Here is a 26,205-nt window from a genome sequence, read left to right as displayed (position 1 = left end):
TACAAGACCTTACTAGTTAATGTCATGATATGTAGCATTAATGCTTGAATTCAAGAATGTGCACAAGTGCAATGCAAGTGCGATAGTCATATGACCATCATAAGAGAAATTGAAAAGAGAAATACATGATCATACAGTCAAAACCCCATTGGAATAACAGTAAAATAAATATAAACATTTTATACATACATGTACTTGGTACAATCCAATAATTCAGCGTTATTGCTTATTTTTGCATCATGTTGGAAAAGTGCGGAGTGAATGGAACATCACAATGGAAGCATCTTGAGCAAAGGTTGAAAGAGGTGTAACTGTTCAGCTGGTTAATGGGTAATGTTTATTATCTGTTAACTCATTTCTATTTCCTTGTGTATTTGCAGCCATCATCTGATCTACACTTGACATTTAATATACAGTACTGGCTTAAAACATAGTCTGTTATAGACTCTTATAAGTCTGTAAATAGTTTTTTTTAACCCTGTGCCTTGTTTTTCCTTTTGAAAAAGGAGTACAATTTAGCATACTTTTACAAAGAGTACTTTTTATGCAAATAATATACCTTGATAAGAATATAGCCTACTATGTAATATACTAGAATAAAGAATATACTAAGGCACACTATGTAACTTTTCACCACTAGAGGTCGCTTATTTAAAACAAAGGCGTAGTTTGATGACGCCTTGATTTCGGGGAATCGTTTTTGTCTTCACCTCTACAGCCGGTGGAGAATATGACGGGACTCGGGCAGAGATCATATTCATGGATGACCAGTAATGTATTAAAGATTTATTAACGTTACGAAAGCCGTTGGAGCGGAACGAGGCGCTGGAGTGATTGCTAATGAGAGACGAGCGCGACACACGGCTCGAGAGCAGTGGAGCTTTTATTATACCCGCTTCTTCTGGTCATGTGTATGTGGGGTAACACAGCGCTGTTTTATCATATTACATACATTTGAGTGTGTTGAAAGGTGTTATAATGCTACTCTGTGTGTTCGCTCGGCGGCTACTATATGAGACACTTGTTGCACACTGTAGCGAGCTAGATCGATATTAGACATGGTAAATATGGTTCTCGCGGTAAATCAAGAAAACGAGATTTAAACAAAAAGACTAACTGTGTTGAGCTGTATAACAACGATTAGTTTTCTGCCGATGAATGCATCCAAACAGTTGCTCACCTTTCTAATAAACACATATACTAAAGCGTCTGGTGTTTCCATAAAACCGGAAATCGAGGGTAACTCGGGTGATGTCATTGATAAGCGACGCACAGAGACGGTCTGTGTCCTGGTGAAAACTGCTTATTTCTCTGGATTTAAACATTCTTAGAAACATTTGGGATAATTTAAGTAGGCTACACAAATCAACTAAATATATAACATTGTTAGTGGTTTTGGGATATTTTGATTAAAAAAATCTTGCACAGTGTGCCTTTAAGAGTGAACTGCATGTAATGTTTTAGCCCACAGAAACGGCCTTATTGATAGAAGAGGATTTAGTGAGATCAGAAGGGGGCGCTACAGGATCCAATGTCCCAGTGTAATAATGGAGACATATGCAAATGAACAGTCCTTAAGGTAACATGTTAATCTGGCACACTGTTGATCTGAATCCAAAACTGTTTCTTGAAAAAGGTTTAGTTTATGTCACAGCCATGTTTATCAATCACGGCCTCCATGAATTGGCTTCATCCTTCTTCTCTCCTCTCCACTGAAAATTAATTTGGAGTTAATTACTGTAATTCTATTTTTTATTTTATTTTTACAATATTGCAAATTCTGTGGTACAATGATTTATTTAAATCTGCAGTTAAGTAATAAAACAAATATTACCACTGTAAAGAAGAAAGAAATAAGGGAAAATGTACTGCCAGAATATTTTCTGCTAGATCATTTTCCATTTCATTTAAACATAAAAACCTCAGAAGATTAAAATATGAATAAAACACCTGTAAAATTGAATACAGAACAATCCATATTAAAATCCATATATCATATTAACACTGGACTCTTTTTTTACAGACTTGGGAATCTTAGAATTTATACATAAGCCTACCTTACTAATTTGAGGCATTTATTAACAACCCTTCCGTACATTTCCCCTGAATCAAGATCAGGTGGTGAGATTGGCATTAAATATCATCCTCACATCTGAGTTAATGCAGACTGAGATAACGGCGTTAGATATTGTTGGCCATCATCCCCTGGAGGGTGAAAAAGCACACTGACAAACACACACCTGCCAACACTGGTGTCCACGTTGGCCAACTCTCTGACATCTACATTGAGTCATGTCAGTTGCTTCATCTTTATGTTTTTGTGCTGTGTTATTTTTTCTTTTTTCACACATACATGAAGAAATCCCCTTTCCAATTGTTCAGAGATCTTTAATCCATCTTCAGATCGGCTTAATGCAGTGCGGCTCTAATAGGATCGCTGGTATTAACCTCTGGGACAATACCGCCAGCTGTCCCAGAGCCCCCTATTGGCCATGCTGAAGTACAGGGCAAGGGGGTGTGGTGGGGCAGAACGAAGAGAGAGAGAGAGACAGAACGAGAGTGTGTTAGTGACCGGAAAGGGTGATGGGCTTTAGTAGTGACCAACGGTGGATTGACAAGTGCTTTTTCTTGGAGGGACCTTCATTATCACCCTATCTACAAGCTAATCCACCTTCCTACTGCTTCTTTCCCTGCATGTTTCTTTTTGCCCCCTCGGAAGGTTTGTGCATTCGGGTGTAAAAGGGTGTTTGTATGGCTGATTGAGTGGGAAGTGGACAGGTCACCATGGCGTTGGGTGCGGTGTGGAGCCGCGTTAAAAATGTGTGCCAACAGAACGGCCTCCTCATCTTGTCAGTCTTGGCCGTGGTTATCGGATGCCTGCTGGGATTCTTCCTGCGCTCCAAACACCTCTCTGAGCAGGTTAGTTTTGGTTTCCCCTACCTGGTGTAACCCTTACCAATGACAGTTTCCCTCTCTTCCCTGCAATGACCCAACTTTCCTGCCATCTGACACACACACACACACAAAAAAGACTCTTTATTGGCATCAATGATTCCCTAAAGAACCTTTAACCTTTCCATTGCACAAAAGGTTCTTCACACTAAGATAAAAATGATTATTTTAAGAACTGATTGCTGAATTTTTCTTTGGGGAACCAAAAATGGTCCCTCAATGGCGTATCTGAAGAAAGAAAAAAAGAGAGAGAGAGAGTACACTTTATCCTCATTAGTTAATGGCAAAGATTAATTGTATAGCTGAAGAATGACAGCAGTTGAAGATCCAAGTATTCTCTTTGACATGATGCTGGTCCAGATTATCTTTTTTTTTTTTAAACGTTTGTCCACCAAATCTGTCATGTGGTGCAACCAACATGCAGAAAAAATAGGAAATAATATCATTACTGTGTGTCAAGGTCAATACCTCTCTTAACAAATCATATAATTTTACCTTTTCCGGTTCCAGTTGTAAAATGTCATGTGGTGCAACATCCCAACAACTTGGTATTTGTGAAATAATAATACCGTGAAAATATATACAGTATTAATTTTTTTTTGAAATACGTTGTATTCAAGGCGTACATGTTTTTGTTTTTTTACTTGATGTTACACCACACTACATTTAAATTGAAACTTTTGTTGAAAATGCTATAAAAGTTTTTCAAAACCAACATAAATACAAAGAGTGCACTACCAAGACCTTGGCAAACGTGTTTTAAACTAGATTTAAAAAAAGAGTTTCCTTTGCTTTATCATGGACATTTGTCATTGATCACGTCTCAGTCCTTGCATATGCGGAGTGAAATCTTCATCTTCTAATGTAAATTGATCAATTTTGAAACCCCTAAGATATCTTAACCCTGACCTAAATACAATGAAACATTTTCTATAAGATTGTACAATATTCTGTCTAGTATCGTCTTTTCATTTCATTAGCCGATTCATTGGTTGAGTGAGATGTGTGTTCCCTCAAAGTCCTGAGGGATTACCAGTCAATGAACTGAACTGTTGAAGCACATTGCATTGAGGATCTGAAGTTGAAAATCTCATCACATCTTCTCATTCATTTCGAGTTGAACATTTCTCGCTAGTCTTATAATGAGGTTAATGAACTAAGGTTACCTCGTGATCTATAGAACATCCAGTCTTCTTGAAAAAGGTGACGCTGGAGTTTTAGCTAGTGTTACTTTTAATGAAGGAATACAGATTTCAGGTCTTTTCTTTGTTGAGGGAACATTTGCAGGATGTTAAATTGAGTCACTTATGGTACATTCAAGCTAGTGCATTCAGTATTTACCAAAGGAAGTATAGACGTTGAACAAGCTAGCTTTAGGTTGAGATAAGCGACTGCTTAAACAATCACTTTACTTAACCAACCAATTATCCACAGTAAAAAAAAGCAGCCAACCAGACACATTTTATTTTGGCAACTGATTGTTTAGTAGTTGAAGTGTTTCACTATTTTCGATCAGCCATTACACCAATGTTTAGCAATGAGCCCCGTTTAGATTACGCCACATGGCAGCTTTTTCAGACTTGTCATGGCCCAAGTCAGGAATGCCAGTGGCAGATGTAGCGGCTCCATGCCAGCTGTTTTTAGGTTAGCATTATCAAGTAGCACAGGAATGCCAGAGATTCACAGCCAATTGTCAGCATTGATCCTGATGCTGCTTGGACAACGGCCCTGATCTAAGCTTCACATGTCCCTGCCCCCTCCTTAATGCAGGCCTTTAAGCGCTTTAACACCAGCATCATGTCTCTCAGCTGCAGCTCCCTTCAACACAATATGGTCTTCAATACGTCTTTCTCTTGCTTGAGGGCTCTTCTTAAAGAAACACTCCACTTTTTTGGGAAATAGGCTCATTTTCCAACTCCCCTAGAGTTAAACAGTCGAGTTTTACCGTTTTTGAATCTATTCAGCCGATCTCCGGGTCTAGCGGTAGCACTTTTAGCATAGCTTAGCATAGATCATTGAATCTGATTAGACCGTTAGCATCACTCTCAAAAAAATGACCAAAGAGTTTCGATATTTCTCCTATTTAAATCTTGACTCTTCTGTATAGTTACATCGTGTACCGACGGAAAATGAAAAGTTGCGATTTTAGGCTGATATGGCTAGGAACTACTCTCATTCCTGCGTAATAAACAAGGAACTTTGCTGCCGTACCAAAAAATGCCGCCTGAAAATAGGATAACTTGCCAGGGACTATTTTCAGGCGCTGCATAATATCATTGCGTCTGCTGCACTGCACCCATGGTACGGCAACACAGTTCCTTGATTATTACGCAGGAATGAGAGTAGGGTTCTCTGGGAATTGCAAAACTTTTGTGAGAGAACGCAAAAGCATTTAAATATAATTTTTTCTCCCATCTCATATTTTTTTTCCATCTCTATATCCGTTTAGGGGCTCTGTATCAACTGAGTATTCGATTGGATATCATTGCACAGTATCTCAAATGTTGGTTTAATCTTTCTGAAATGCTTGATCCCAAAGGTTGGAATGACCTTTCAGAAGTTTCTCACATGATTGCGTTCCCAAACACCAGCATCCAAACGCAAGATAACATGACAGCATTTATTTCATCTGTGTTCTTTGGGGGAAAAAAAGAGCCACAGTGGTTTCCCAGATTGCAGGAACTTCCATTTTTATTACAGATATTTTGCACCAATTTCCAAGGAATTGACGATTTAGTTCTCTTAAACGCATGGGAAGGAATGGGGATTTATTTGCAAATGTTTTGATGGGAGTGAAATGATGATCTAAAAATAAATAAATAAATAAAATTGCAGAATTGTTTGATTTCAGACCAGAGTATATTAAAGATTGGAGATTCAATTCAATCTGCATAAGACCGTTTAAAGTCAAGGATTTCGAGAATATTTCTCGCTCCACTCTGTGGGACTCAACTCTGAACAGTGAATAAAGCAGATGTTCTGTTGTTTTCTAAAGGAGGTGAAGTACTTCCAGTTCCCTGGGGAGTTGCTGATGCGGATGTTGAAGATGCTCATCCTGCCACTCGTGGTCTCCAGGTAAGAGTTCCTTTTTCCAAGATTTTTAACATGAATAACTTAGCTGTCAGTCACTACGAATCTGGTACAATCAAGTGAGATAAGCGTCTCTATGTATCCTGTTTCTGAAATGAGATGGCATGAAGTTTGTGTTTAGAATTAGTTTATAATGGTACATTTTTGTCAAAGATAATATATGCCAAACCCAATCCCATAACCTTGCCAATAATAATAATACCAATACAGATACTTCTATTAAATAAATAGAACATTTCTAAGGATAAAATGGACAATTATAGCCATTTAAAATGATAGTTGAAAGCCATAATTTTAACATTTAATATGCTTAAACAGGCACTTATCAGTATCACATTAACAAATAGTAATTCAATAGACTAATAGATCCATTATAATGAATGTGCATTGTTTAGAGCTTCTGATGCATATACATTTGAATGCTAAAAAAATAATAAAAACCACTAGCGATTTTCACCTTACACTTAGGATCTATATGAGGATAAATATACATTAGTATAAAAAGTATCAAATCAGAATTAATCTTCCCATTGTATTTACATATGGCAGACGCTTATCCAAAAATAACTTGCAGTATATTTCATTCAAGATATACATTTTTTAACTTCATATATTCCCTGGGAGTTGAACCCATAACCTTGGCGTTGCAAGTGCCATGCTCTACTGATTTTTTGAAATGTTAACCATATTATTTTCTTATGTGGAACACACACAAAAAAGCTATTTTTGCAGAATGTCTGATTTGTTCCATAATGAAAGAGGATCATAAAGTGACTTGTGCACTATGGTATATGGCAATTCCCCTGAATCCAAACAGCATTGGTGGATATAGAGCAAAATGTAAAGGATTATGCACATATGCCCTTTCAAATATGCACTCCTAAAAATAAAGGTTCCAACGGCGGGTTTCCGATGCAATGCCACACAAGAACCATTTTTGGTTCCCCAAAGAACCCTTCAGTGACCGGTTCTTGAAATAACGATTTTTTTCTTTGTGTGAAAATCTTTTTTTTTTCTAATCCAAAGAACCGTTATTTGAGGTTAATGGAACCAGGTTACTCACCCTCATGTTGTTCCAAACCCGTAAGACTTTCGTTCATCTTCGGAACACAAATACATATATTTTTGATTAAATCTGAGAGCTTTCTGTCCCTTGGACTAAACCGCTCAATTCATATAGATTAGTTTTACGATCTCTTTATGAACTTTTTGAAGCATCAAAGAGTCAGGTGCGTAGCTGTCAATGGAGGGACCGAAATCTCTCGGATTTAATCAAAAAGATCTTCATTTGTGTTTCTAAGATGAACAAAATCTTACGGGTTTGGAATGAGTAATGAGTACTTACATGATAAGTAAATTATAAATAGATTTTAAAAATATTGTTTACATTGTAATCTAATTTGTGTTTCTATGTTTGCTTGTAAATAGTTTTTCTTTTTCTACCTTTCTTTTGAAGTTGACCGAAATAAACTTTAACTTTAACTTTTTAACAGAATTTTAATTTTGGAGTGAACAATACCTTTAACTTGAACTGTTCATAGTGCAATCGTCCACATCTTTCATACATCAGCATCGGAGTACATACATAATGTAGGCTGAGTTTCAATATTAAAATTTCAGTGTTGAAAGTGTCAAGAAGGTCAACTTTAACTTTATAATGCAACTGGACTGTGCACATTTGTTTTAAACACTAATGTTCTTACTCCATCCATTCATTAAATGCACATGCTTGACAGAGAGCAGTTTTATAGCATATTTGCTTTAACTTCTCAGGTAATGTCAATGGTATGTGTGACCCATGTACAGATGCAACCAAAATTAAAACAATGGTTACATATGTCAATTGTTTGATCAAAACAATCCATGGACAATTCAGTTGCCAATGGATATTGGTAGGGACCAATATCCCAACTAAATTTAACGCCCTTGCGTACAATTTTGTCACATGGACCACTTTATGATAGTTTAATTTATTTTGACAGTATACATCACCCATTGTCAAAAAGTACCTCAGACATTCTGCAAAAAATATGTTGTGTTCCATAGTAGAAATTCATAAGAGTTTTTGAATAACATGAGAGTGAGTAAACAATGACTGAAAATTAATATTTGGGTGAACTAACCCCCTAAAACATGAAATAAGTGAACGGTGGGTCAATGCCAGTATAGAATTTAACAACCACAGTCCACATGCTGCCAATGAAAAATGATAACTTGCAAACCCAAAGATGGAATAATATCCAAACCAAATGATCACATGCTGAACGTGCAACTTCTGGTGACGCAAAGTCTTGAGAGGAAGTTGATCCTCATTCCACACACACACTTCTGTCTGGGTCAGTGTTCCAGATGCCCAGTGTACACACACACACACACACACACTGCAGGGAGTCATTACATGAGGGTCAGGGTTGTTAATTACCTCTAATCTGAGGAAGCTAAGGACCAACTGCACATGCACAGTAGCCAAGACCTAGGCACTTCCAAATGCAAAACGGCCAATGACTATTTATAAACAAGTTAACGTTGACCTAAATGCTAGAGCTTGAACTGTAGTAAGCGGAAAACCGAATTAAGAATGAAAAGCAGAATGACACATTCTTAAAAGAACTGGTTCTCTTCACATACAACATTGCAGATTCAAGATGCAGTTCAAGGGGTCTGCAAATGTCATGGCTGGTTTAAAATGAATGAAACCGAGATATTAATCAAATGGTATGCTAGGGCTTAGGGCCCAAAGCAGGGTCTGCGTTCTGTCCTCGTTTCAACGCCATCTGTCTACGGGCAAGAGCGGAAACCAGATTATCTGTTGAGCGCGCTACAATCAAAGGCAACCGTGCACGTTCTCATTATCCCTGTGTGCATTTCAGTACGAAGCTGATCTTTGATCAATGGCTATGCAGACATGCAACCGCAGGGACGCAGGGCGGTTTCAAAAGGTCGTTCTGAATGAAGTTTATAGGATATGATGTAGCTCATTTGTCTACTAGGCAATTACAGGATAGATGCTTTAATAAATGTAGGCCTATTGCCTTTGATACAATGGCACTTTCTGAGTCTCAATCAAGTCCAAATCTCAGCTTCCTGTCATTCGGAGTTTTAATGCAGGACAGATAATCCTCTCAAAAAAAGTCTGCTTTAAGACATCTTTTCAATTTTCATGTTGGATGCTGATGTCATTGCAGAATGATTGCATCTATAGGGAGAAAATCAATTGACCTTTTGCAAGATTAAGGCATGTCTTTTTTTCAGATCATCTGAATCTCATATGGTGGCAGATTGATGAGATCTTTGAGATTGTGCTCCTCAAAGCTGAAATGTGCATGTTGTGTGCGCTCTTTTTTAAATGTATAATACATTCTCATCAGTGGCATATGGTGGCGAGGAAACAAAATGCTCTCTTTGTGTTTGTTGTTTTTTGATGTCCAATATAAAGCCATGTTCCCGCAATATTTGATGATTGAATGGTTTTCAGGTTAAATGGCCCTTAAAATAAGCAATATAACTTACACTCGGAACAAGAAACCACTATTGTAATAATTTTGTACAGGTATGTTTATGTTAACTTAAAATTAAAGCCAAGGGGCATCAATGCTTTTTTATGCTTTAATTGCCATTTAGGCTTCAAAAATGATATCTACAATAATAATAATAATAATGAATATTTTGTTTATCTTTAATTTTTACCACAAACTGTTGCTTGGCCACTGTAATGAATTAACAGTTTATTGATCATTAGATTGGTGACAGTTAGGTGCAGCTAACAATGTTTAATTCAGATTTTTCATTTAATCAACAAGTTAATTTTGAATCTTTTGTGATCAATGATGATTATTTCATGAGTCATTTGCTTCAGTAATTAGTTATTTGCACATTAATCTCATGATTACTTGTCTGTTCATTTTATTTTTGTACAGATTTTTTTTAAACATCTATTTACTAAAGCATCTGCTATATATTTTTTAAACTAAATATTTTAGCTGGCATCCAGCATAATTTCTCATTTTCATTTAGTTTAATTAAAATAACTAAAACTGAAACTTAAATCATAAAACATAAAAATCATTCAAAAATATATTTCCGTGGCATATGGATATCACAATGTTGATATGTTTGGTCTTGGCGTAATAGATCTGCTACGCTGCTGTTGCTGTTATGATGCTGCTGTTGCAGAACAAGTACAAGACTTGCTGATGCCAATAAACACACGAGACGCTGCTGTGAGCAAGATATTCTGCTGCTGTACAATATAGCATACATTAATTACCCGTAGCAGATCTATACAGGTGGAGCTGGGGAGGGTGGAGGGTTTCTAAAAGCTCACTGCACTGACAAGGCAATGCTAACAAAGAATTTGAAGGTTGAGCAGCGAGATCATTGGCTACCGATAGCCTACAGCTGGAACCAATCAGCTTTTCCCTATGGAGAATGATGTGATTGCAAGCAGATTAAGCTAAGGCTAGAGTTTCATGACATAACTTAATATAATAATTAAAAAATAACAAACACTAAAATACAAAAACAGTAAAATAACTACAATAAAAAGGGTAATTGTCTGTGCATATTTCCAACAGGTATTTTGTTTAGTCCCATAAGAAATATGGCACCCATGTGACTTCAGTGGGGTCAGGCCTAGGCATAGAGACTTTATCTGGACTTTCCCATCTCCAGGCAGGATTAGGGTAATGCTCGTGTCAAACAGAGGTGCTTCACAGAAAGCTCCAGATGGTCTGGAAGTCCTGCTGCCCGCCTATAGCAGATACACATGCAGGGTCAGACAACAAGGGGCTTAAGGCACATGTACATACACAAATTACATATATGAGTGTTTGCTTGTCTTCAACCAGCAGTCTGTATACTAAACTATAAGAGGGAATGGCTATGTATTATTAGACACTGCACAACACTGTGTAGAGTGATTAAAGTTAAAATACTGATATTGATTTTCAATACAAGACATAAACAATACATAAATGGTAACAATACATTTTAAAGGTAGGGTAGACAGTTTTCAGAGAGGCTGGCAATAGTGAGCTAGCTTTGAAAGCATGAGATCCCACCCTCCGTCCAGAGCCTCTCAAAGCTCTCCGAAAACTAGTCAGTATCGGGTGTGACCACCATTTGCCTCACGCAGTGCAACACATCTCCTTCGCATAGAGTTTATCAGGTTGTTGATTGTAGCCTGTGGAGTGTTGGTCCACTCCTCCTCAATGGTTGTGCGATATTACTGGATATTGGCAGGTCCTGGAACACGCTGTTGTATACGCCGATCCAGAGCATCCCAAACATACTCAATGGGTGTCCGGTGAGTATGCTGGCCATGCAAGAACTGGGATGTTTTCAGCTTCCAGGAATTGTGTACAGATCTTTGCAACATGGGGCCATGCATTATCATGCTGCAACATGAGGTGATGGACGTGGATGAATGGCACAACAATGGGCCTCAGGATCTCGTCACGGTATCTCTGTGCATTCAAAAAGCCACCTGTGTTCGTTGTCCATAACATATGCCTGCCCATACCATAACCCCACCTCCACCATGGGCCACTCGATCCACAACGTTGACATCAGCAAACCGCTCACCCACACGACACCATACCCGCTGTCTGTCATCTGCCCTGTGCAGTGAAAACCGCGATTCATCCGTGAAGAGAACACCTCTCCAAAGTGCCAGACGCCATTGAATGTGAGCATTTGCCCACTCAAGTCGGTTACGACGACGAACTGCAGTCAGGTCGAGACCCAGATGAGGACGACAAGCATGCAGATGAACTTCCCTGAGACGGTTTCTGATAGTTTGTGCAGGAATTCTTTGGTTATGCAAACCGATTGTTGCAGCAGCTGTCCGGGTGGCTGGTCTCAGACGATCTTGGAGGTAAAGCTTGCACTGTCAAACCTCTGCAACTGATCCAGAATGCTGCAGCTAGAGTGGTCTTCAACGAGCCGAAGAGAGCACACGTCACTCCTCTTCTCACTAAATTGCACTGGTTGCCGGTTGCCAGTTGCCGCTCGCATCAAATTCAAGTCACTGACGTTTGCCTACAGAACAACCACTGGCACTGCTCCCCTGTACCTGAACTCATTACTTCAGACTTATGTGCCATCCAGAAACTTGCGCTCTACAAGCGAGCGGCGTTTTGTGGTGCCATCTCAAAGAGGCACGAAATATCTCTCTCGGACCTTTACCATGACTGGTCCCTGCTGGTGGAATGATCTGCCTAACTCAGCCAGAGCTGCTGAGTCCGTAGCCATTTTTAAGAAACTGCTGAAGACGTATCTTTTTCGGCAGCACTTGATTCAATAATACTAACACTTTCTTCTCTTTTCTAACTTAAAAAAAATAAAATAATAATAATTGTGTTGGATTGTACTGTGAAGGGTCATAGCACTTACATACTGCTGTCCTGCTGCTAGTTCAATTGCTTCTATTGTTTCTCATTTGTAAGTCGCTTTGGATAAAAGCGTCTGCTAAATGAATAAATGTAAATGTAAATGTAAAGATGCTGGAAGTGGAGGTCTTGGGCTGATGTGTTTACCCGTGGTCTGCGGTTGTGAGGCTGGTTGGATGTACTGCCAAATTCTCTGAAACGCCTTTGAATGTTCATTTCTCTACCATAAGCCGTCTCCAATCCATGGGCAAAAGCTCTGGTGGACATTCCTGCAGTCAGCATGCCAATTGCATGCTCCCTCAAAACTTGCGACATCTGTGGCACTGTGCTGTGTGATAAAACTGCACATTTTAGAGTGGCCTTTTATTGTGACCAGCCCAAGGCACACCTGTGCAATAATCATGCTGTCTAATCAGCATCTTGACATGCCATTATCTCGACAAAGGAGAAGTGCTCACTAACACAGATTTAGACAGATTTGTGAACAATATTTGAGAGAAATAGGGCTTTTGTGTACATAGAAAAAGTCTTAAATCAGCTCATGAAAAATATTGGCAAAAACAAGTGTTCCGTTTATAATTTTGTTCAGTGTATGTATATCTATCCACCATATCTATCTATCTATCTATCTATCTATCTATCTATCTATCTATCTATCTATCTATCTATCTATCTATCTATCTATCTATCTATCTATCTATCTATCTATCTATCTATCTATCTATCTATCTATATATACACATACATACATTTAGACCACTTAACTTAGTGATTGCTATCAGGATGTGAAGAGCCTTTAAACCAGCTAAACAAAACAAAATTCTAGAACAAATCCCCTACCCTGCTTTTAACATGATTTTAGTGTAAAGAAAATCACTTAATAATCTTTTCTGTGTAAAGTTCCAATTTTATAATTTCACAGCCATGACAACGTAACACCTAAAACATTAAAACAACTGAAAATCTCAACAGTTTTACAGAATTTTACTCCTGTTGAGAGGCCATTGGTGGAAGCTCCACGACTCTGGAGGATGCCAGATTGACCACTCTGCTTGGAAAAGGAGCTTCCTTCTAAGTGGGATTGGCCATGGTGCTGCAGACAGCAGCTGACCCATTCCCAGGAACTATGGCTGGTTCTGCCAGAGTGGTGCCACAAGTAACACTGAGCATCTGTCCTCCTTGATTCGGCTAATAACCTGAGGGAGCAGTACTAATGGAGGAAAGCAATAAAGGCGCAGAGAGGCCTTTCCCTTGAAAAGAATATCGGCAGCGGGTGTTCGATGCAAAGAGATCTACTTCAGCCAGGAAGAAAATGCTCCAAAGTATCCATGGAGCCCGACACATTGCTCTTACCGATCGCCCTGTACCAACATGAGGAATTGGTGCGCCAGTCTGTTCAGCAGACAGGACTTGAGAACCCCCTGGTGATTTATTTAGGGTACCACTGTCATGTTTTCCGACCAGACCAGGACATGGTGCCCTCTGAAATTCCCTGGACAAGGGTTATGGCGCAACCGTGGGTCACCCTGATAGAAATATGGCCCCTTGCCCCACTCTCGAGGTGGGACGCGGGCCGTCAACTAGTGTTGTAGTGGCCACATGTGTAACAGCCCAAGGGATGTTTTGAGGAGGCTGCAGCCATGTGGCCCAGTAGCCTCTGAAACATTTTTAAGGGGAGTTTGCTCCCCTTTTTGAATGCCAATTTGAATTTCGCAGAATTTTCAGCGTAATCCAGGCCTGCATTTGGGACGAATCGAATACTGCCCCCAGGAACTTGATGCTTTGGCCGGGGGACAGCGAGCTCTTGCTCAAGTTGATCCTGAACCCCAGACTTTCTAGAGGGCTGAGGAGCAGAAATCTGTGCGCGGACAGTTCCTCCTTCGATTGGGCTAAAAGCAACCAATCGTCAAGGTAATTCAGGACACAAACCCCGTTTTGCCTGAGATTGGAGAGAGCTACATCTACACATTTCATAAAAGTCAGAACAGTCCGAAGCCAGCAGAAGAGCTTGCCTACTTTAGTAGGAAGTGGCGCATAAAGGTGCAACGCCTTCTAGGCCGCTGTGAAAGACTAATCAAAGCCGTGCAGAACCAAATAGGCCAGAGGGAGAGACAGGAATTACAATGAGAAAAAAATAAAGAATGACAAAAACTCCTAAAAGAATGACAGAATCAGTGATGGCAACATCAAGCCATATCAAAGTATGTGGCTCGATTTTAAACTTTGCCTGTATCTTTCAGCTATCTCTGGAGGTACATGATACAATATATTATGTCTTTTTTGTGTCATCTTTGCACGTGAGATTTAAACAATGACTGTTCCCCAAAACCTGAAAGACTGCACCCTGGTTAAGCCCATCAGAGTGAGTTGGGCTGTTTTCTGAACTCTCTGAAAACTAAGACAAATAAATGAATAACAGAAAAATAATGTACATAAATATGTTTAATTTTAACACAAATATTCAAAAATACATTTAAACAATGCTTTGTATGTCTTTTTGGTTGCACTTCTTTATTTTCTTCGTGTTCATTATTTTACTCAATGTCAGACTGACATCTTATGGTCTTGTTTGTGTACAGTATTTCAGCATGATCAATAAAAAAAAAATCAATTAGATACTGTAACATTTTGGTGTGTGGGTATTTTAGATGTATGGCATTTGGAAGAATTTGCAAATAGTTATTTTTTTATTAGATCTGCATTCAACTTATGTCATTTTATGTATTCCTTAAATTTTTTTTTATCTCCTCAGTTTGATGTCTGGCTTGGCAGCACTGGATGCTAAATGTTCCAGTCGACTGGGCATCATGACAATTTCTTATTATCTGTGGACGACCTTTGTGGCTGTGGTGGTGGGCATCGTCATGGTCATCATCATCCACCCGGGTGGAGCTGCCCAAAAGGAGGACTCGGAGGACAGCGGGAAGCCCATCATGAGCTCTGCTGATGCGCTACTGGACCTTATCCGGTAAGCCTGTGCTATTGTGTATTTGTGTATCAACAAAAAAAAAAAAAAATTATGGTATTTTCCATAAAATATGTTATTAAGTAGAGGAAACCTGTTTGAGAAGTTTATTTTTCCTAGCTTTCATAAGAGTCAAATTACCTTTACCTAATCACATATTAGAAACATCCACATCACACTAGCCTATTGTATATTTGCTGAATATGCTAAGGTAATTATTGCATAGGCTTTAGCTACCTATAGAAATATGCTGTTATTTCTCTCATGTTTTCAGTGATAGAATATAAAGGGTTCCAGACGCATTCTCACCCGCTGAGGCTTTGAACTGTCTAAACCTTATGAGTAAAGCTCATGATAAGCCAGTTAGTGTTTGCTTGAGTAAATGAGGATGAAGTTTGCCCCAGTGACATTGTGTCACTGTTCTAGTTAGTCAGTGGAACAGTTAGTCAGGAACTGTTCACAAACAGATACTTTGTCAAAAAGGACTACAGAAAAATATAGATGGGGTGCTTCTCAATATCCCTCCTCGCTCCTCCGTCCTCTATCCTATGACTCGAGCTCAGCCATAATGAAAGACATCTCAATTCTATAATTGCACCGCGAGGAGGCAAGGATCAAGGAGTGAGGAGGCTTGCTGAGGAGTCATAAGCGAGGATACGCGGATGTATCCTTTGCGGAAGAGTTTTATCTACTAAACGCGACACACGTATAAATTCTCCTCCCCCTTCACATCGGTCACATACTTTTCATTTATACTTTACCTTTGCAGTTTATATAAACCACACATCTCACATATTTCAACCGGGTATCTTGCTTTATTATGAATTTCTTAAAAGACCAAACTTTAACAACATAAGGGCAGATCCTTTGAGCGCATCCTTTGATTCCTCCAACCTCATTTTCTTTCCTTGCAGCCTTCCCTCGCATCCTACAGGGGGTGGAGCTGAGACGCAAGGAAAGGAAATGAGGATGCACAAATAAAAATTGAGAGGCACCCAAGTATTAACATTCCTTGACCATATCATTCCTTGACTATTGAGCTTATGTAGTCCTCATAGGTCAGAAAGGGAAAGGCAGCCCGAGATCTTGACATTCCTTCCACCAGATTGATTGACATTCCTTCTACTATGCTTGACTATTGTAGTTAGTTGGCTGGCTTGTTTGTTGGATGGTTAGTTAGTTAGTTTGTTTGATGTTGAATAGTTAGTTAGTAAGTTGTTTAGTTTGTTGATATGGAGTCCTCAAAAAAGGAAATAGCCCCATACCTTCACATTCCTTCCACCAGATAGATTGACTTTCTTTCCACCATTCTTGAGGTTAGTGCTACGGTTAGGGTTTGGTTTAGGGTGAGTTGGATGTAATTATGCAAAATTTAATATTACTATTATAATGTAACATTAAGTAACAAGGACACTGTAAAATAAAAGGTTACTAACTTCCATATCCCCTAAAACACATCCATTATACTCATTTCCTTCTCCATCACAAATTTTCACCCAAACAGTCCCCATTCTCAGGAGAGGAAAGACAGGCCTAGATTTTAACATTTCTACCGCCATGCTTGACTGTTAGTTAATTACATAAACCTAGCTATACATAAAGGCAATTGTACCTTCACGTGTTCTATGTTGATATCCAGGCATGATGAATTTCTTTCAGCCTGAATGTCTGTGGAGATGTTAGTGGCTGTGATGTTGAGGGATCAGGAGAGCTTAGACATGGCTCAGTTTAGGGTTGGCTGAGGACTAAGGAATGGAGAATTTCTCCCCCACCTGTCACCTGTGCTGCGTGACAGAGCATGACCCCGTGTCATTGGAGTGTTTGGTGAAGACTGAAGGCTAAACTGATTACTGATCTGAGCCTGAGAGACCATATGGCCCTTATTGAGGTGATAAAAGAGGGGGGAACTATTTACATGCAGCCACAAGATTAGCTCCGTTTATTAACGGCGCATTTCACGTCGAAAGTCTTAGTCAGGCAGACTAAGAGATGTACCAAATTAGCATGTGATGTTTGTGACCTCCACTGGGAGGCTATTTGGATCACCATTTTCTGGGTCCCTCTGTGCTAACTAGACAGTGTGTTGGTAAAACTTGGATTAGGATTAGTTGACTGTGTGTGTCACAATGTGCACTCATTTGCAATGCTCTTAATGCGTTTTGTTCGCGATGGGAAGAACATACGCTTACACGCTTCTAATTGTACTTATTTGCATTTACCTTCACCTAAAAATTAAACATAATAACAGCATTTTATACACTTTAATTGCAATGACAATGTTGGACTTTGTTTTTGAGGAGTCTTGTCATTTACTCTTCTTCTTCTTCTGTTGTGCAATGTGCAAAAGAATACCATGACTGGTCAACAGCAATGTTATGTTTTGGATGTTGGTCCCATGGCTAACTTAATTAGCATAATCAGCAAAACTTCCTCTTCGTTCAGCTTCACCAAATCAGTAATCATAATAAATCAGTTTGGCATTTTCAGCAGGTTAGAAAAATCCACAATGCGATTGAATTATCTGTGTAACATACATTAGTATTCATTATTATATTCATAAAAAACTTTCTTTCCTCCATCAGCAACATGTTCCCAGCCAACTTGGTCTCAGCAACTTTTCAACAAGTGAGTTATGTTTTTCCATTAGTTTTATATATTATTCATAACCATTTTAGGTACACATTTTATGCGTATTGGTTATTGGCTGATGTTAAATTTGTGTTCATATCAGTCAGTATTGTGCAGCTCATTTTGCCCATTTAAAATACATCTACTGCTCAATTAAAGTTATTCTAATAATTTAAGAACACTTAAATATAATCGTTATAATTTACAGTATGAAAAATGGATATTCATTTTGAGAACAATAATGTTGTGATGACTGAATTTATTTTTGAAACTAAGTGTTTCATTTAATCTTAACTATTTATCGTTATCGGGCATAATGGAAATAATTATCAGCGTATTGTATGATTTTAATATATGTACATGTTTAATGTTTAAAATAACCCTGTACTTTTGGTATTTTATACCCTGGCTTTTGCTGTAAATTAGTTTTTTATGCCATCTTAATTATGAATTATATTTGAATTGCAGTATCGCACAAAAAGCATCCCTATCATGAAGCCTAGACCCCCCGTCAGTCAAGACACACAAGAGCCCACCACCAGACGGAACTTCATTTATGGAATCCAGGATGACAATGGCACAGACATCCAGAACTTCTCCCTTGACCTGACGCCTCCTCCCGATGTGGTCTTCCGAACGCTTCCTGGCACCAGCGAAGGCATGAACGTCCTCGGTATCGTGATCTTCTCATCTACTATGGGTGAGTTGTAGCATCAACATCAGGATTTCCACAGCTTAATCCAGTCCATTTAATAAATACTCAAGTATTCTTGTCATTTAGGTATCATGCTTGGAAGAATGGGACCAAATGGCAGCGCTCTCGTCAACTTCTGCCAGAGTCTGAATGAAGCTGTGCTGAAAATTGTGGCCATTGTTATATGGTAATTACAAGCATGATCCCATTACTTATGCATGACAATAAACCAAATAACTAGAGCCGCTACATAGAGTTATGTATGTTTGGTTCATGCTCACCAAATTGTGCTTTTTTTTGTGTGAGAAATGTATAAAGCATTTTATTTGAATGATGAATGAAATCACTATGAATGAAAATTGTGCCTAATTGCGCTTTTTCAAATGCACTGGTTTAGTGCCCGATTCACCACAGGAAATGTAATGTACATATAAATGGAATAATTTCAGTCTCATTTACAAAACTTGTTCAAAATATCTTTTCTTTCAAACACGGCTGTTGCCATGATCACTAGACCGACTTAAGCATCTCTTTAATATAACCTAGACTACATTCATTTGGCGGTAAAAGCGTGACGCAAAATGCACCGGGCAATTTTTGTGAATGAAACGCAATCTATAATTATTAATTTGCATAAGAAAGGAGGCATGTTTGTGCGAAAGGAATACCAATGACTTCATTTAAAGAGGCAATTTTATCCCCTTTTACAAAGTCTTGTTTTTTTTAGGTCTACTAGAACAGGTTTTCGTGTTTAAATGTTCGATTATTTTTCACATTTGACATTGTTGCAGTACCTCTCTTCCCAGTCTGTCAGTAACGCTCTGTTTAGTTCCTGTCTCTATGAAGCCCCTCCTTCTGAAAAGCACAATGTGCTCTGATTGGTCGGCTAGACCAGTGTGTTGTGATTTGAACTTAGTGAACTCCCCCCTAAGAATCCTGTGTTTCTGATGCAACACTGCAGGTACTTCCCGTTTGGGATTGTGTTTCTGGTGGCTGGAAAGATCTTGGAAATGGACGACCCCTCAGCTATGGGGAAGAAACTGGGCTTCTACGCCATCACTGTGGTCATGGGGCTTGTGCTTCATGGCCTGTTCATCCTGCCTTCCATGTATTTCTTCATTACGAAAAAGAGCCCCATCGTCTACATCCGAGGGATTTTACAGGCCCTTCTCATCTCATTAGCAACTTCATCCAGGTAAGAGTACTTTTATGCATATTCATATTTTGAGCTAGGCCCTGCTAGATTATAATAAACGAAACCGTATTTGAACAGATTTTAAAACACTAGGCATCATACACCTGTCAGCTTTGTTAATACAGTAGATAGTGAACAACTAGGCAGCATCATACACTAAATGACTGAGAATCACACACTACCAGACGTTCTGGGCAAAGGGTCTAGTAGTGTATTCCAGCCTTAAAAATAGCACAAATGTAAACCACAAACTTTGATGCTCTTGCGTTCGACTACAGCTCTGCCACACTGCCTATCACCTTTAAGTGCCTGCTGGAGAACAACCACATCGACCGGCGCATCATCCGCTTCGTACTTCCCGTGGGTGCTACTATCAACATGGACGGCACTGCCCTATATGAGGCCGTGGCCGCCATCTTCATCGCTCAAGTCAACAACTATGAGCTGGACTTTGGCCAGATCATCACCATCAGGTAGGAGTAAGATGAGGTAGATGCTCCCTCCTGAGGCAGATGTCATAATTCCCCAGTATAGTGAAATTACCATTGACACCAAGTTAATCCATAGATGAGATATCAGTAAGTTCTTCCTCAGGGATAATATTCCTCTGCTTCTTACTTCAGCATCACTGCCACAGCAGCCAGTATCGGTGCTGCCGGCATCCCACAGGCCGGCCTGGTAACCATGGTGATCGTGTTAACCTCAGTGGGACTTCCTACCGATGACATCACTCTAATCATCGCTGTGGATTGGGCCCTGTAAGAAATCAGACACATATGGATCACATACGGTCTCTCTCTCATACATTTTCACTATAAATGCAGAGTTTTCCTCACAATCTTGTGTATCTGTTAGGGATCGGTTCAGGACGATGGTGAACGTGATGGGTGATGCTCTGGCCACAGGAATTATGGCACACATCTGCAGAAAAGACTTTGTGAAGGAGGGTGAGGAGGTGAGAATAGGTTTATAGAGGTTCTTACAAACAATAAAGGCCCAGATAACTCATGGCAAAGTTATTTTTCGTTCTTCACTTTGTGGTAAAAAGAAGTTCAAAATACCTTTGCAGTGATATAGTGAACCATTGGTAGTGGTATAGTGAATAATGGTGACCAACGCCGTCCACAGCGCGGTTTAGATGAATATGTACTGCATGCTTTCCTTTCAATAACAAAATAAACACGCAACGAAAATAACAGTTAAGAAAGCATCTGATCATAGCGATGTGGATATGTTTGCACCAGCTCAGTCATGTCTATTTATATACCACTTTACACCAGCAGTGGTCTCCAAGCTTAAAGCGTACAGCTTCCTTACTGAAGACTTCAGTGCTTCAACACACCTGCCTGAAAGTTTCAAGTAACCCTGGACACCTTGATTATCTGGCTCCAGTGTGTTCGATTGGGGATGGAGCTGAACTCTTCAGGGTTGGAGCAGGGTTGGAGACCCCAACTTTATAACGAGCAGCTTAAAGGCCCCCTGAAATCAAAATTTAAGTTTTTTAGCTTTTAGTATGAATGCAGTATGTTAACCTTAAGGTTATGAATTGAAAAATTAGCATTTAGGAGATTTAAGCATTCAAAACGTACAGTCTCTGACTTCCGCTCAAATGGATCACAGATTTTTATGACATCACCGCGAACTTCAGCTTCTCATCACATCTTCTGTCCAATCAAATGCCCTCTAGAATCTAAAACGTCCCGCCCTGTAACGTTACTTGGCTCTAACTGAAGGGATTTTACACCAAAGATGGCTGGTTAATTTTCGTCCTCGTCATCGGTACACGATTCTGCTAAGTCCGTTGGTGCAGGAGAATGTGGTGGAGAAAAATCCTCTACTGTTACTCAACGTATCATCTGCGCTCGGATTCGCTTGCGCTGTCAAGTACGACTTGCAGTCTGTGAGGTAAACTAAACGCTATAGGCTATTTGAAAAGGGGGAGGAGCCATTCAATATGTCCCACCTTAGCTTCCTGTTCCAGTAGGTACTTATTTTAAATAAGTAATTACTTCACGGCCACTAAAGAAGTACCTTCTATATAGTATGAATGTGTGTAGTATGAGCGTAATCCAGACATACTACATTCGCCATGTTATCATTATCATGTGACCTATCAGCGTCAGTTACGTCTCTTCACTGTCATTAATAAATCCTCTCCAGTGGCCTCATGGGATAGGAAAGTGTCCATCCTATGCACACTTCAGAATCTAGCCGATAGTAGTAGGTCTTCCGGGGACTTTTTTGACTTCTCTTTTATGATTACTGTGAATTTGGATATACTTCTTTTGTTTTTTTTACTATATTTTCATACTATATAGTATGGAAGTATACGATTTCGGATGCAGGCCAGAAGGAGCTGATAGAAGCAGTTTACGCACAAATAAGCTAATGTGTTCACTCGATCTATGTTTTGATCATCGATCCGGACAAAGTTTGCTCGAAAGGTTGTTGTTTTTGTGAAACTTGCGCACATTTAAGTGTTGATCAAAAATAATGAATGAAGCTAGAATAATGTCTTTTGTTGTTGTTGTTTAAAAGCAGAGGCTTTCTTTTTTTTAAATAATGGCCTATTTACTTTTAAATACAACAAAATATTCTGGGAGCTATGAAAGTTTTGTGAGCATGATAAAAAAACAAATGCTGTCGCTGACTGGCAACTTAAAACTAAGTTTTAATAACTAAGGTTAATAAAGCAACTCTCCAGTGTATTCATGACTTCACTCATCCGACCTCGACGAAATGAACAGGAAAAGAGCCACACTATCTATTACGTAATCGTGACGGACCAATGATAACGCTGTTTACCAGCTGGAGCAAAATTTGGCAAACAGTTTCCAATTACCAAAAACAAACTCCAAACAAATTTCGTTTTGACCTGAATTTGTTCAAAATAATGCTCTTCAATTTCGCTTGAAGTGTACAGGGGCCTTCCAATGCATCTGATGCCCATTTCACTCCGCAGTAGCTATAAAATGACGACTGTCTTCTCTTTACAGATTCCTCTCATCTGTGAGACCAAGCCTATGATCAGCATCCAGCAGATGATGGCCTATCAGAAAAACGGCTGCTTCCTGGCCCCTCCCATAAGCCCCATGAGGAAACCCGAGCAGCTGTCGCCTGACGTGGCCCGTCTAGTGCAGCTGGAAGAGGGCATCAGGCCAGCCGACAAGAAGTCCCCTCACCCGTCTCCGCGCCATTATAAAAGAGACCATAAAGACAAAGAACATTGTACCATTGACATGAACGGTCTGGAGACCAATGTCTAGACTCCGTCAGAGACCAAAACAGAGCCGCAAGACGCCAGCCGTTCTCTTTCTCTACGTTTGGATTTTGAGTACATGTGCGAATGTCTTTGCAGGGAAGCTGAAGCGATCAGGGCCGTGAACCTTTGGACCTGCTTAGGGGATTTTCTGAACCCTGTTGACCCCCAGATGGCTGAGCTCCTCGTTGAAGCGTGCGGAGAACGATCGGTGTGCTGTTGTTGTTATTGTGTCCTTTCCGTGTGATCTACAGGAGAGAAGAACAACAATCTTCATGGACAGCTTGGATATGTGTCGTTTATGTTATACGTCATATGCTGCTGCTTTTTAAAATTATTTTATAAAAAATATATATTTTTCCGTTTAAATCCTCTCTTTCACTAACGGGGAGAGAAAGAAACTGTCCCCTGAAGATGATTTAACCACCAGTGATCACATACAGTGGACCCAATAAGTTTTTGGACACTTGTATTAGCTAAAAGTATTTTAGCTAAGAGGTTTTCAGCCATTACCTCCATACAGCCAACCCAGAAAAAAAAAAGTTGAATAACTAAACATTATTATCTTATATAGGGCTTAACCTTTATTAAATGTATTTCGAAATACATTTACAAATACGTCTAAAAATCATCAAAAAAACAGTTGGTTAAAAGTTAGTTCAGAGAAGATAAGTTTATAAGCTAGTAAGAAATGCTCCAGTATCATTTGGTTTGATATCTAATGCGATGACATTTATTGATTATCTACACAAATCACCTGTGAATTAAGTGTCCAAATATTTTGGGGGATACTGCAAATGAGCGAGGTTTGCAATGTACACTACCGTTTCAAAAAGTCAGTAAGATTTAAAAAATAAATGTATACTTTCATTCAGCAAGGATGCATTAAAATTGATACATTAAAGTGGCAGTGCATTTATAATGTTCTAAAATATTTCTATTTATTCATCAAAGAAACATGAAAAATATGTATAACTTACCATTTCCTCAAAAATATTAAGCAGGACAACTGTTTTCAACATTGATAATGATCAGAAATGTTGCTAAGAAATGTTTCTTGAGCAGCAAATCATGTGACACTGAAAATGTAGCTTTGCCATCACAGGAATGAATACATTATAAATATTATATATACTGTACAAGGGGGAAAGACTCCTACGATTTTCTACGACCAAAACATTTTTGTTACATTAAATAAACATTAACTTAAACTAAAGGTTACACTTAATTTCGATAGCCCACTTTAAGACACTTTAGGTAACTTTGCAACTACATGTCAACTGACTCTCATTAGAGTATTAGACTACTAGGGTTCGTGTTAGTAGAATAACTTGACATCATGACATGTAGTTGTAAAGTTACTTATAGTCAGTAGAATGTCTGTTGGGGAATCATCACAGCCTTTGCAAACCTCTCTGAAATTTGTTAGAAGTGGGATTTATGGACTGGACACGTACATGCCACACATTCCCAAAGCCTTACAGAACTTGTATGGATTCTTTGTATGAAAAATGTCAAATGTATTAATTGTGATTTAAATGAAATTCCATAAAATCATGACTCACTCGGTACGCCTGATGAAAGCAATGCATGTCTTCTCATTCCATAGTGTTCAGAGACGAGACTTTATGTAGATCCACATGTCCAGTGGGTTACATTTTAGAAATTGGAGCATAAAAGTAACTCAAATTCACTGATACTTTCCTGCATGAAAATTGTTCAGAATAGATAGCCAGTAGCCCAACAAGAGGAAATGATCTACAACCAGTCGATCACTGGTTGATTGACTGGTTGTAAGATCCAGATAGTAGAGCAGAACAGCAGCATGTGGATGTGTATTTAGGAACGATTGCAGAGATGAGCAGAAGGTGGAGGGAAAGAGGTTCGTGTGGCCACATGGACAAGCTGAAACCCCGCAGGAAACAGAGCTGCCATTGGGCCGTTACATTGCAGGACTCACAAACTGGGTAATGGGTATTCTGCAAAAAAAAAGAGTCAAGACTGTGTTTGTTCTACTGAAGAGCTTTACTAATCCTCTTTACTCGGGTTTAAGAACAGAATAGTAGACAGACATATTACCGTCCACATACTTTGAAATGAACAAATTTGCAATTACATCTTCAAAGTCGTGGGTGAAGAAGTGTCAAAACCAGAGGAAAAGAGAAAAAAACATCCATTGTTCCTTCTAAACCAATGGTGGTTATGTTGTGTGCGGTCAGTGCAGTTTGATAATGAGCGTTTCATTGAGAACGGAGGGTAGATTTGATGCAGTCAAGACTGTAATGTAGAAATAAACACGTGATCGGTAGCCCAGTTCTCATGCCATTTTCAGATGAAGGATGAATCCATGAGGGGGTCAAAGTTTTAGGCAAACAGTTGTAGGTCACACTGTTGTGAGAAGAAAGTTCAGCCGGTGAGTAATAAATCTTCTTCAACTTATGGAAAATCAAGTGCACTTGTAAGCAAATGAACACTTCTTGCCATTCAAGAATGATCAGGATGAATGAAATTGGCCACGGTTTGGTTGTGGCAAGTGGCAATGAAAAGCTATTACTCGATCAACGCGGAGATAGATAGTTAATGGATGGACCTGTATTGTATATTATAAACATTAAAAGGAAAATGACAACATGTTTTGAAGTAAATTGAATATTTATTAGAAATGTGTCTTTTTACAAACTTGATTAATATACAATTATACAAAATGCTTTAAAATTGTACCTTTGAAGTATCAAGGTCTGTTACTCTCTACTTGTATTTTTAACAGAATTGACACTACAAAGTAGATATGAAGGTCCCAAATACCGATAAGTTTTTGCAGAATTCCACCTATTAAACTGATATTAGTCAATTAGATGCACATTAGCGATGCTATAAAAGAGGTCAATCTGCAAGATTCAAATAGTTCTTGTTAGTTCTACCCGAGTTGTACTTTTATCACTCTTGTGGTTGCCGCCATTATCAGTCTTCATCCAAATAAGCTTAACTCATTGTACAGTTTTGCTTGTGTGTTAGTAACATACAGTATGCTTT

At 39.0% G+C, this 26,205-nt stretch overlaps 1 protein-coding gene across 1 annotated transcript; it reads left to right on the top strand.

Annotated features, from left to right (window-relative positions):
- Positions 1 to 2,525: 2,525 nt before the first annotated feature.
- slc1a7a (solute carrier family 1 member 7a) lies at positions 2,526 to 24,579 on the top strand. The gene is made up of 11 exons (XM_079614530.1): positions 2,526 to 2,919; positions 5,948 to 6,027; positions 15,184 to 15,399; positions 17,979 to 18,021; positions 18,493 to 18,724; positions 18,806 to 18,905; positions 19,680 to 19,913; positions 20,192 to 20,386; positions 20,537 to 20,671; positions 20,769 to 20,868; positions 22,910 to 24,579. The coding sequence occupies exons 1-11, from the start codon at positions 2,785 to 2,787 to the stop codon at positions 23,177 to 23,179; spliced, it is 1,740 nt and encodes a 579-aa protein (XP_079470656.1). The 5' UTR covers positions 2,526 to 2,784; the 3' UTR covers positions 23,180 to 24,579.
- The last annotated feature ends 1,626 nt before the right edge of the window (positions 24,580 to 26,205 follow it).

This window comes from Phoxinus phoxinus (genome assembly GCF_949152265.1).
Source record: "Phoxinus phoxinus genome assembly, chromosome: 5".
Taxonomy (NCBI): Eukaryota; Metazoa; Chordata; class Actinopteri; order Cypriniformes; family Leuciscidae; genus Phoxinus; species Phoxinus phoxinus.
The sequence above is the reverse complement of the archived record's forward strand: the minus strand, read 5'-3'. Positions and strand labels throughout refer to the sequence as shown.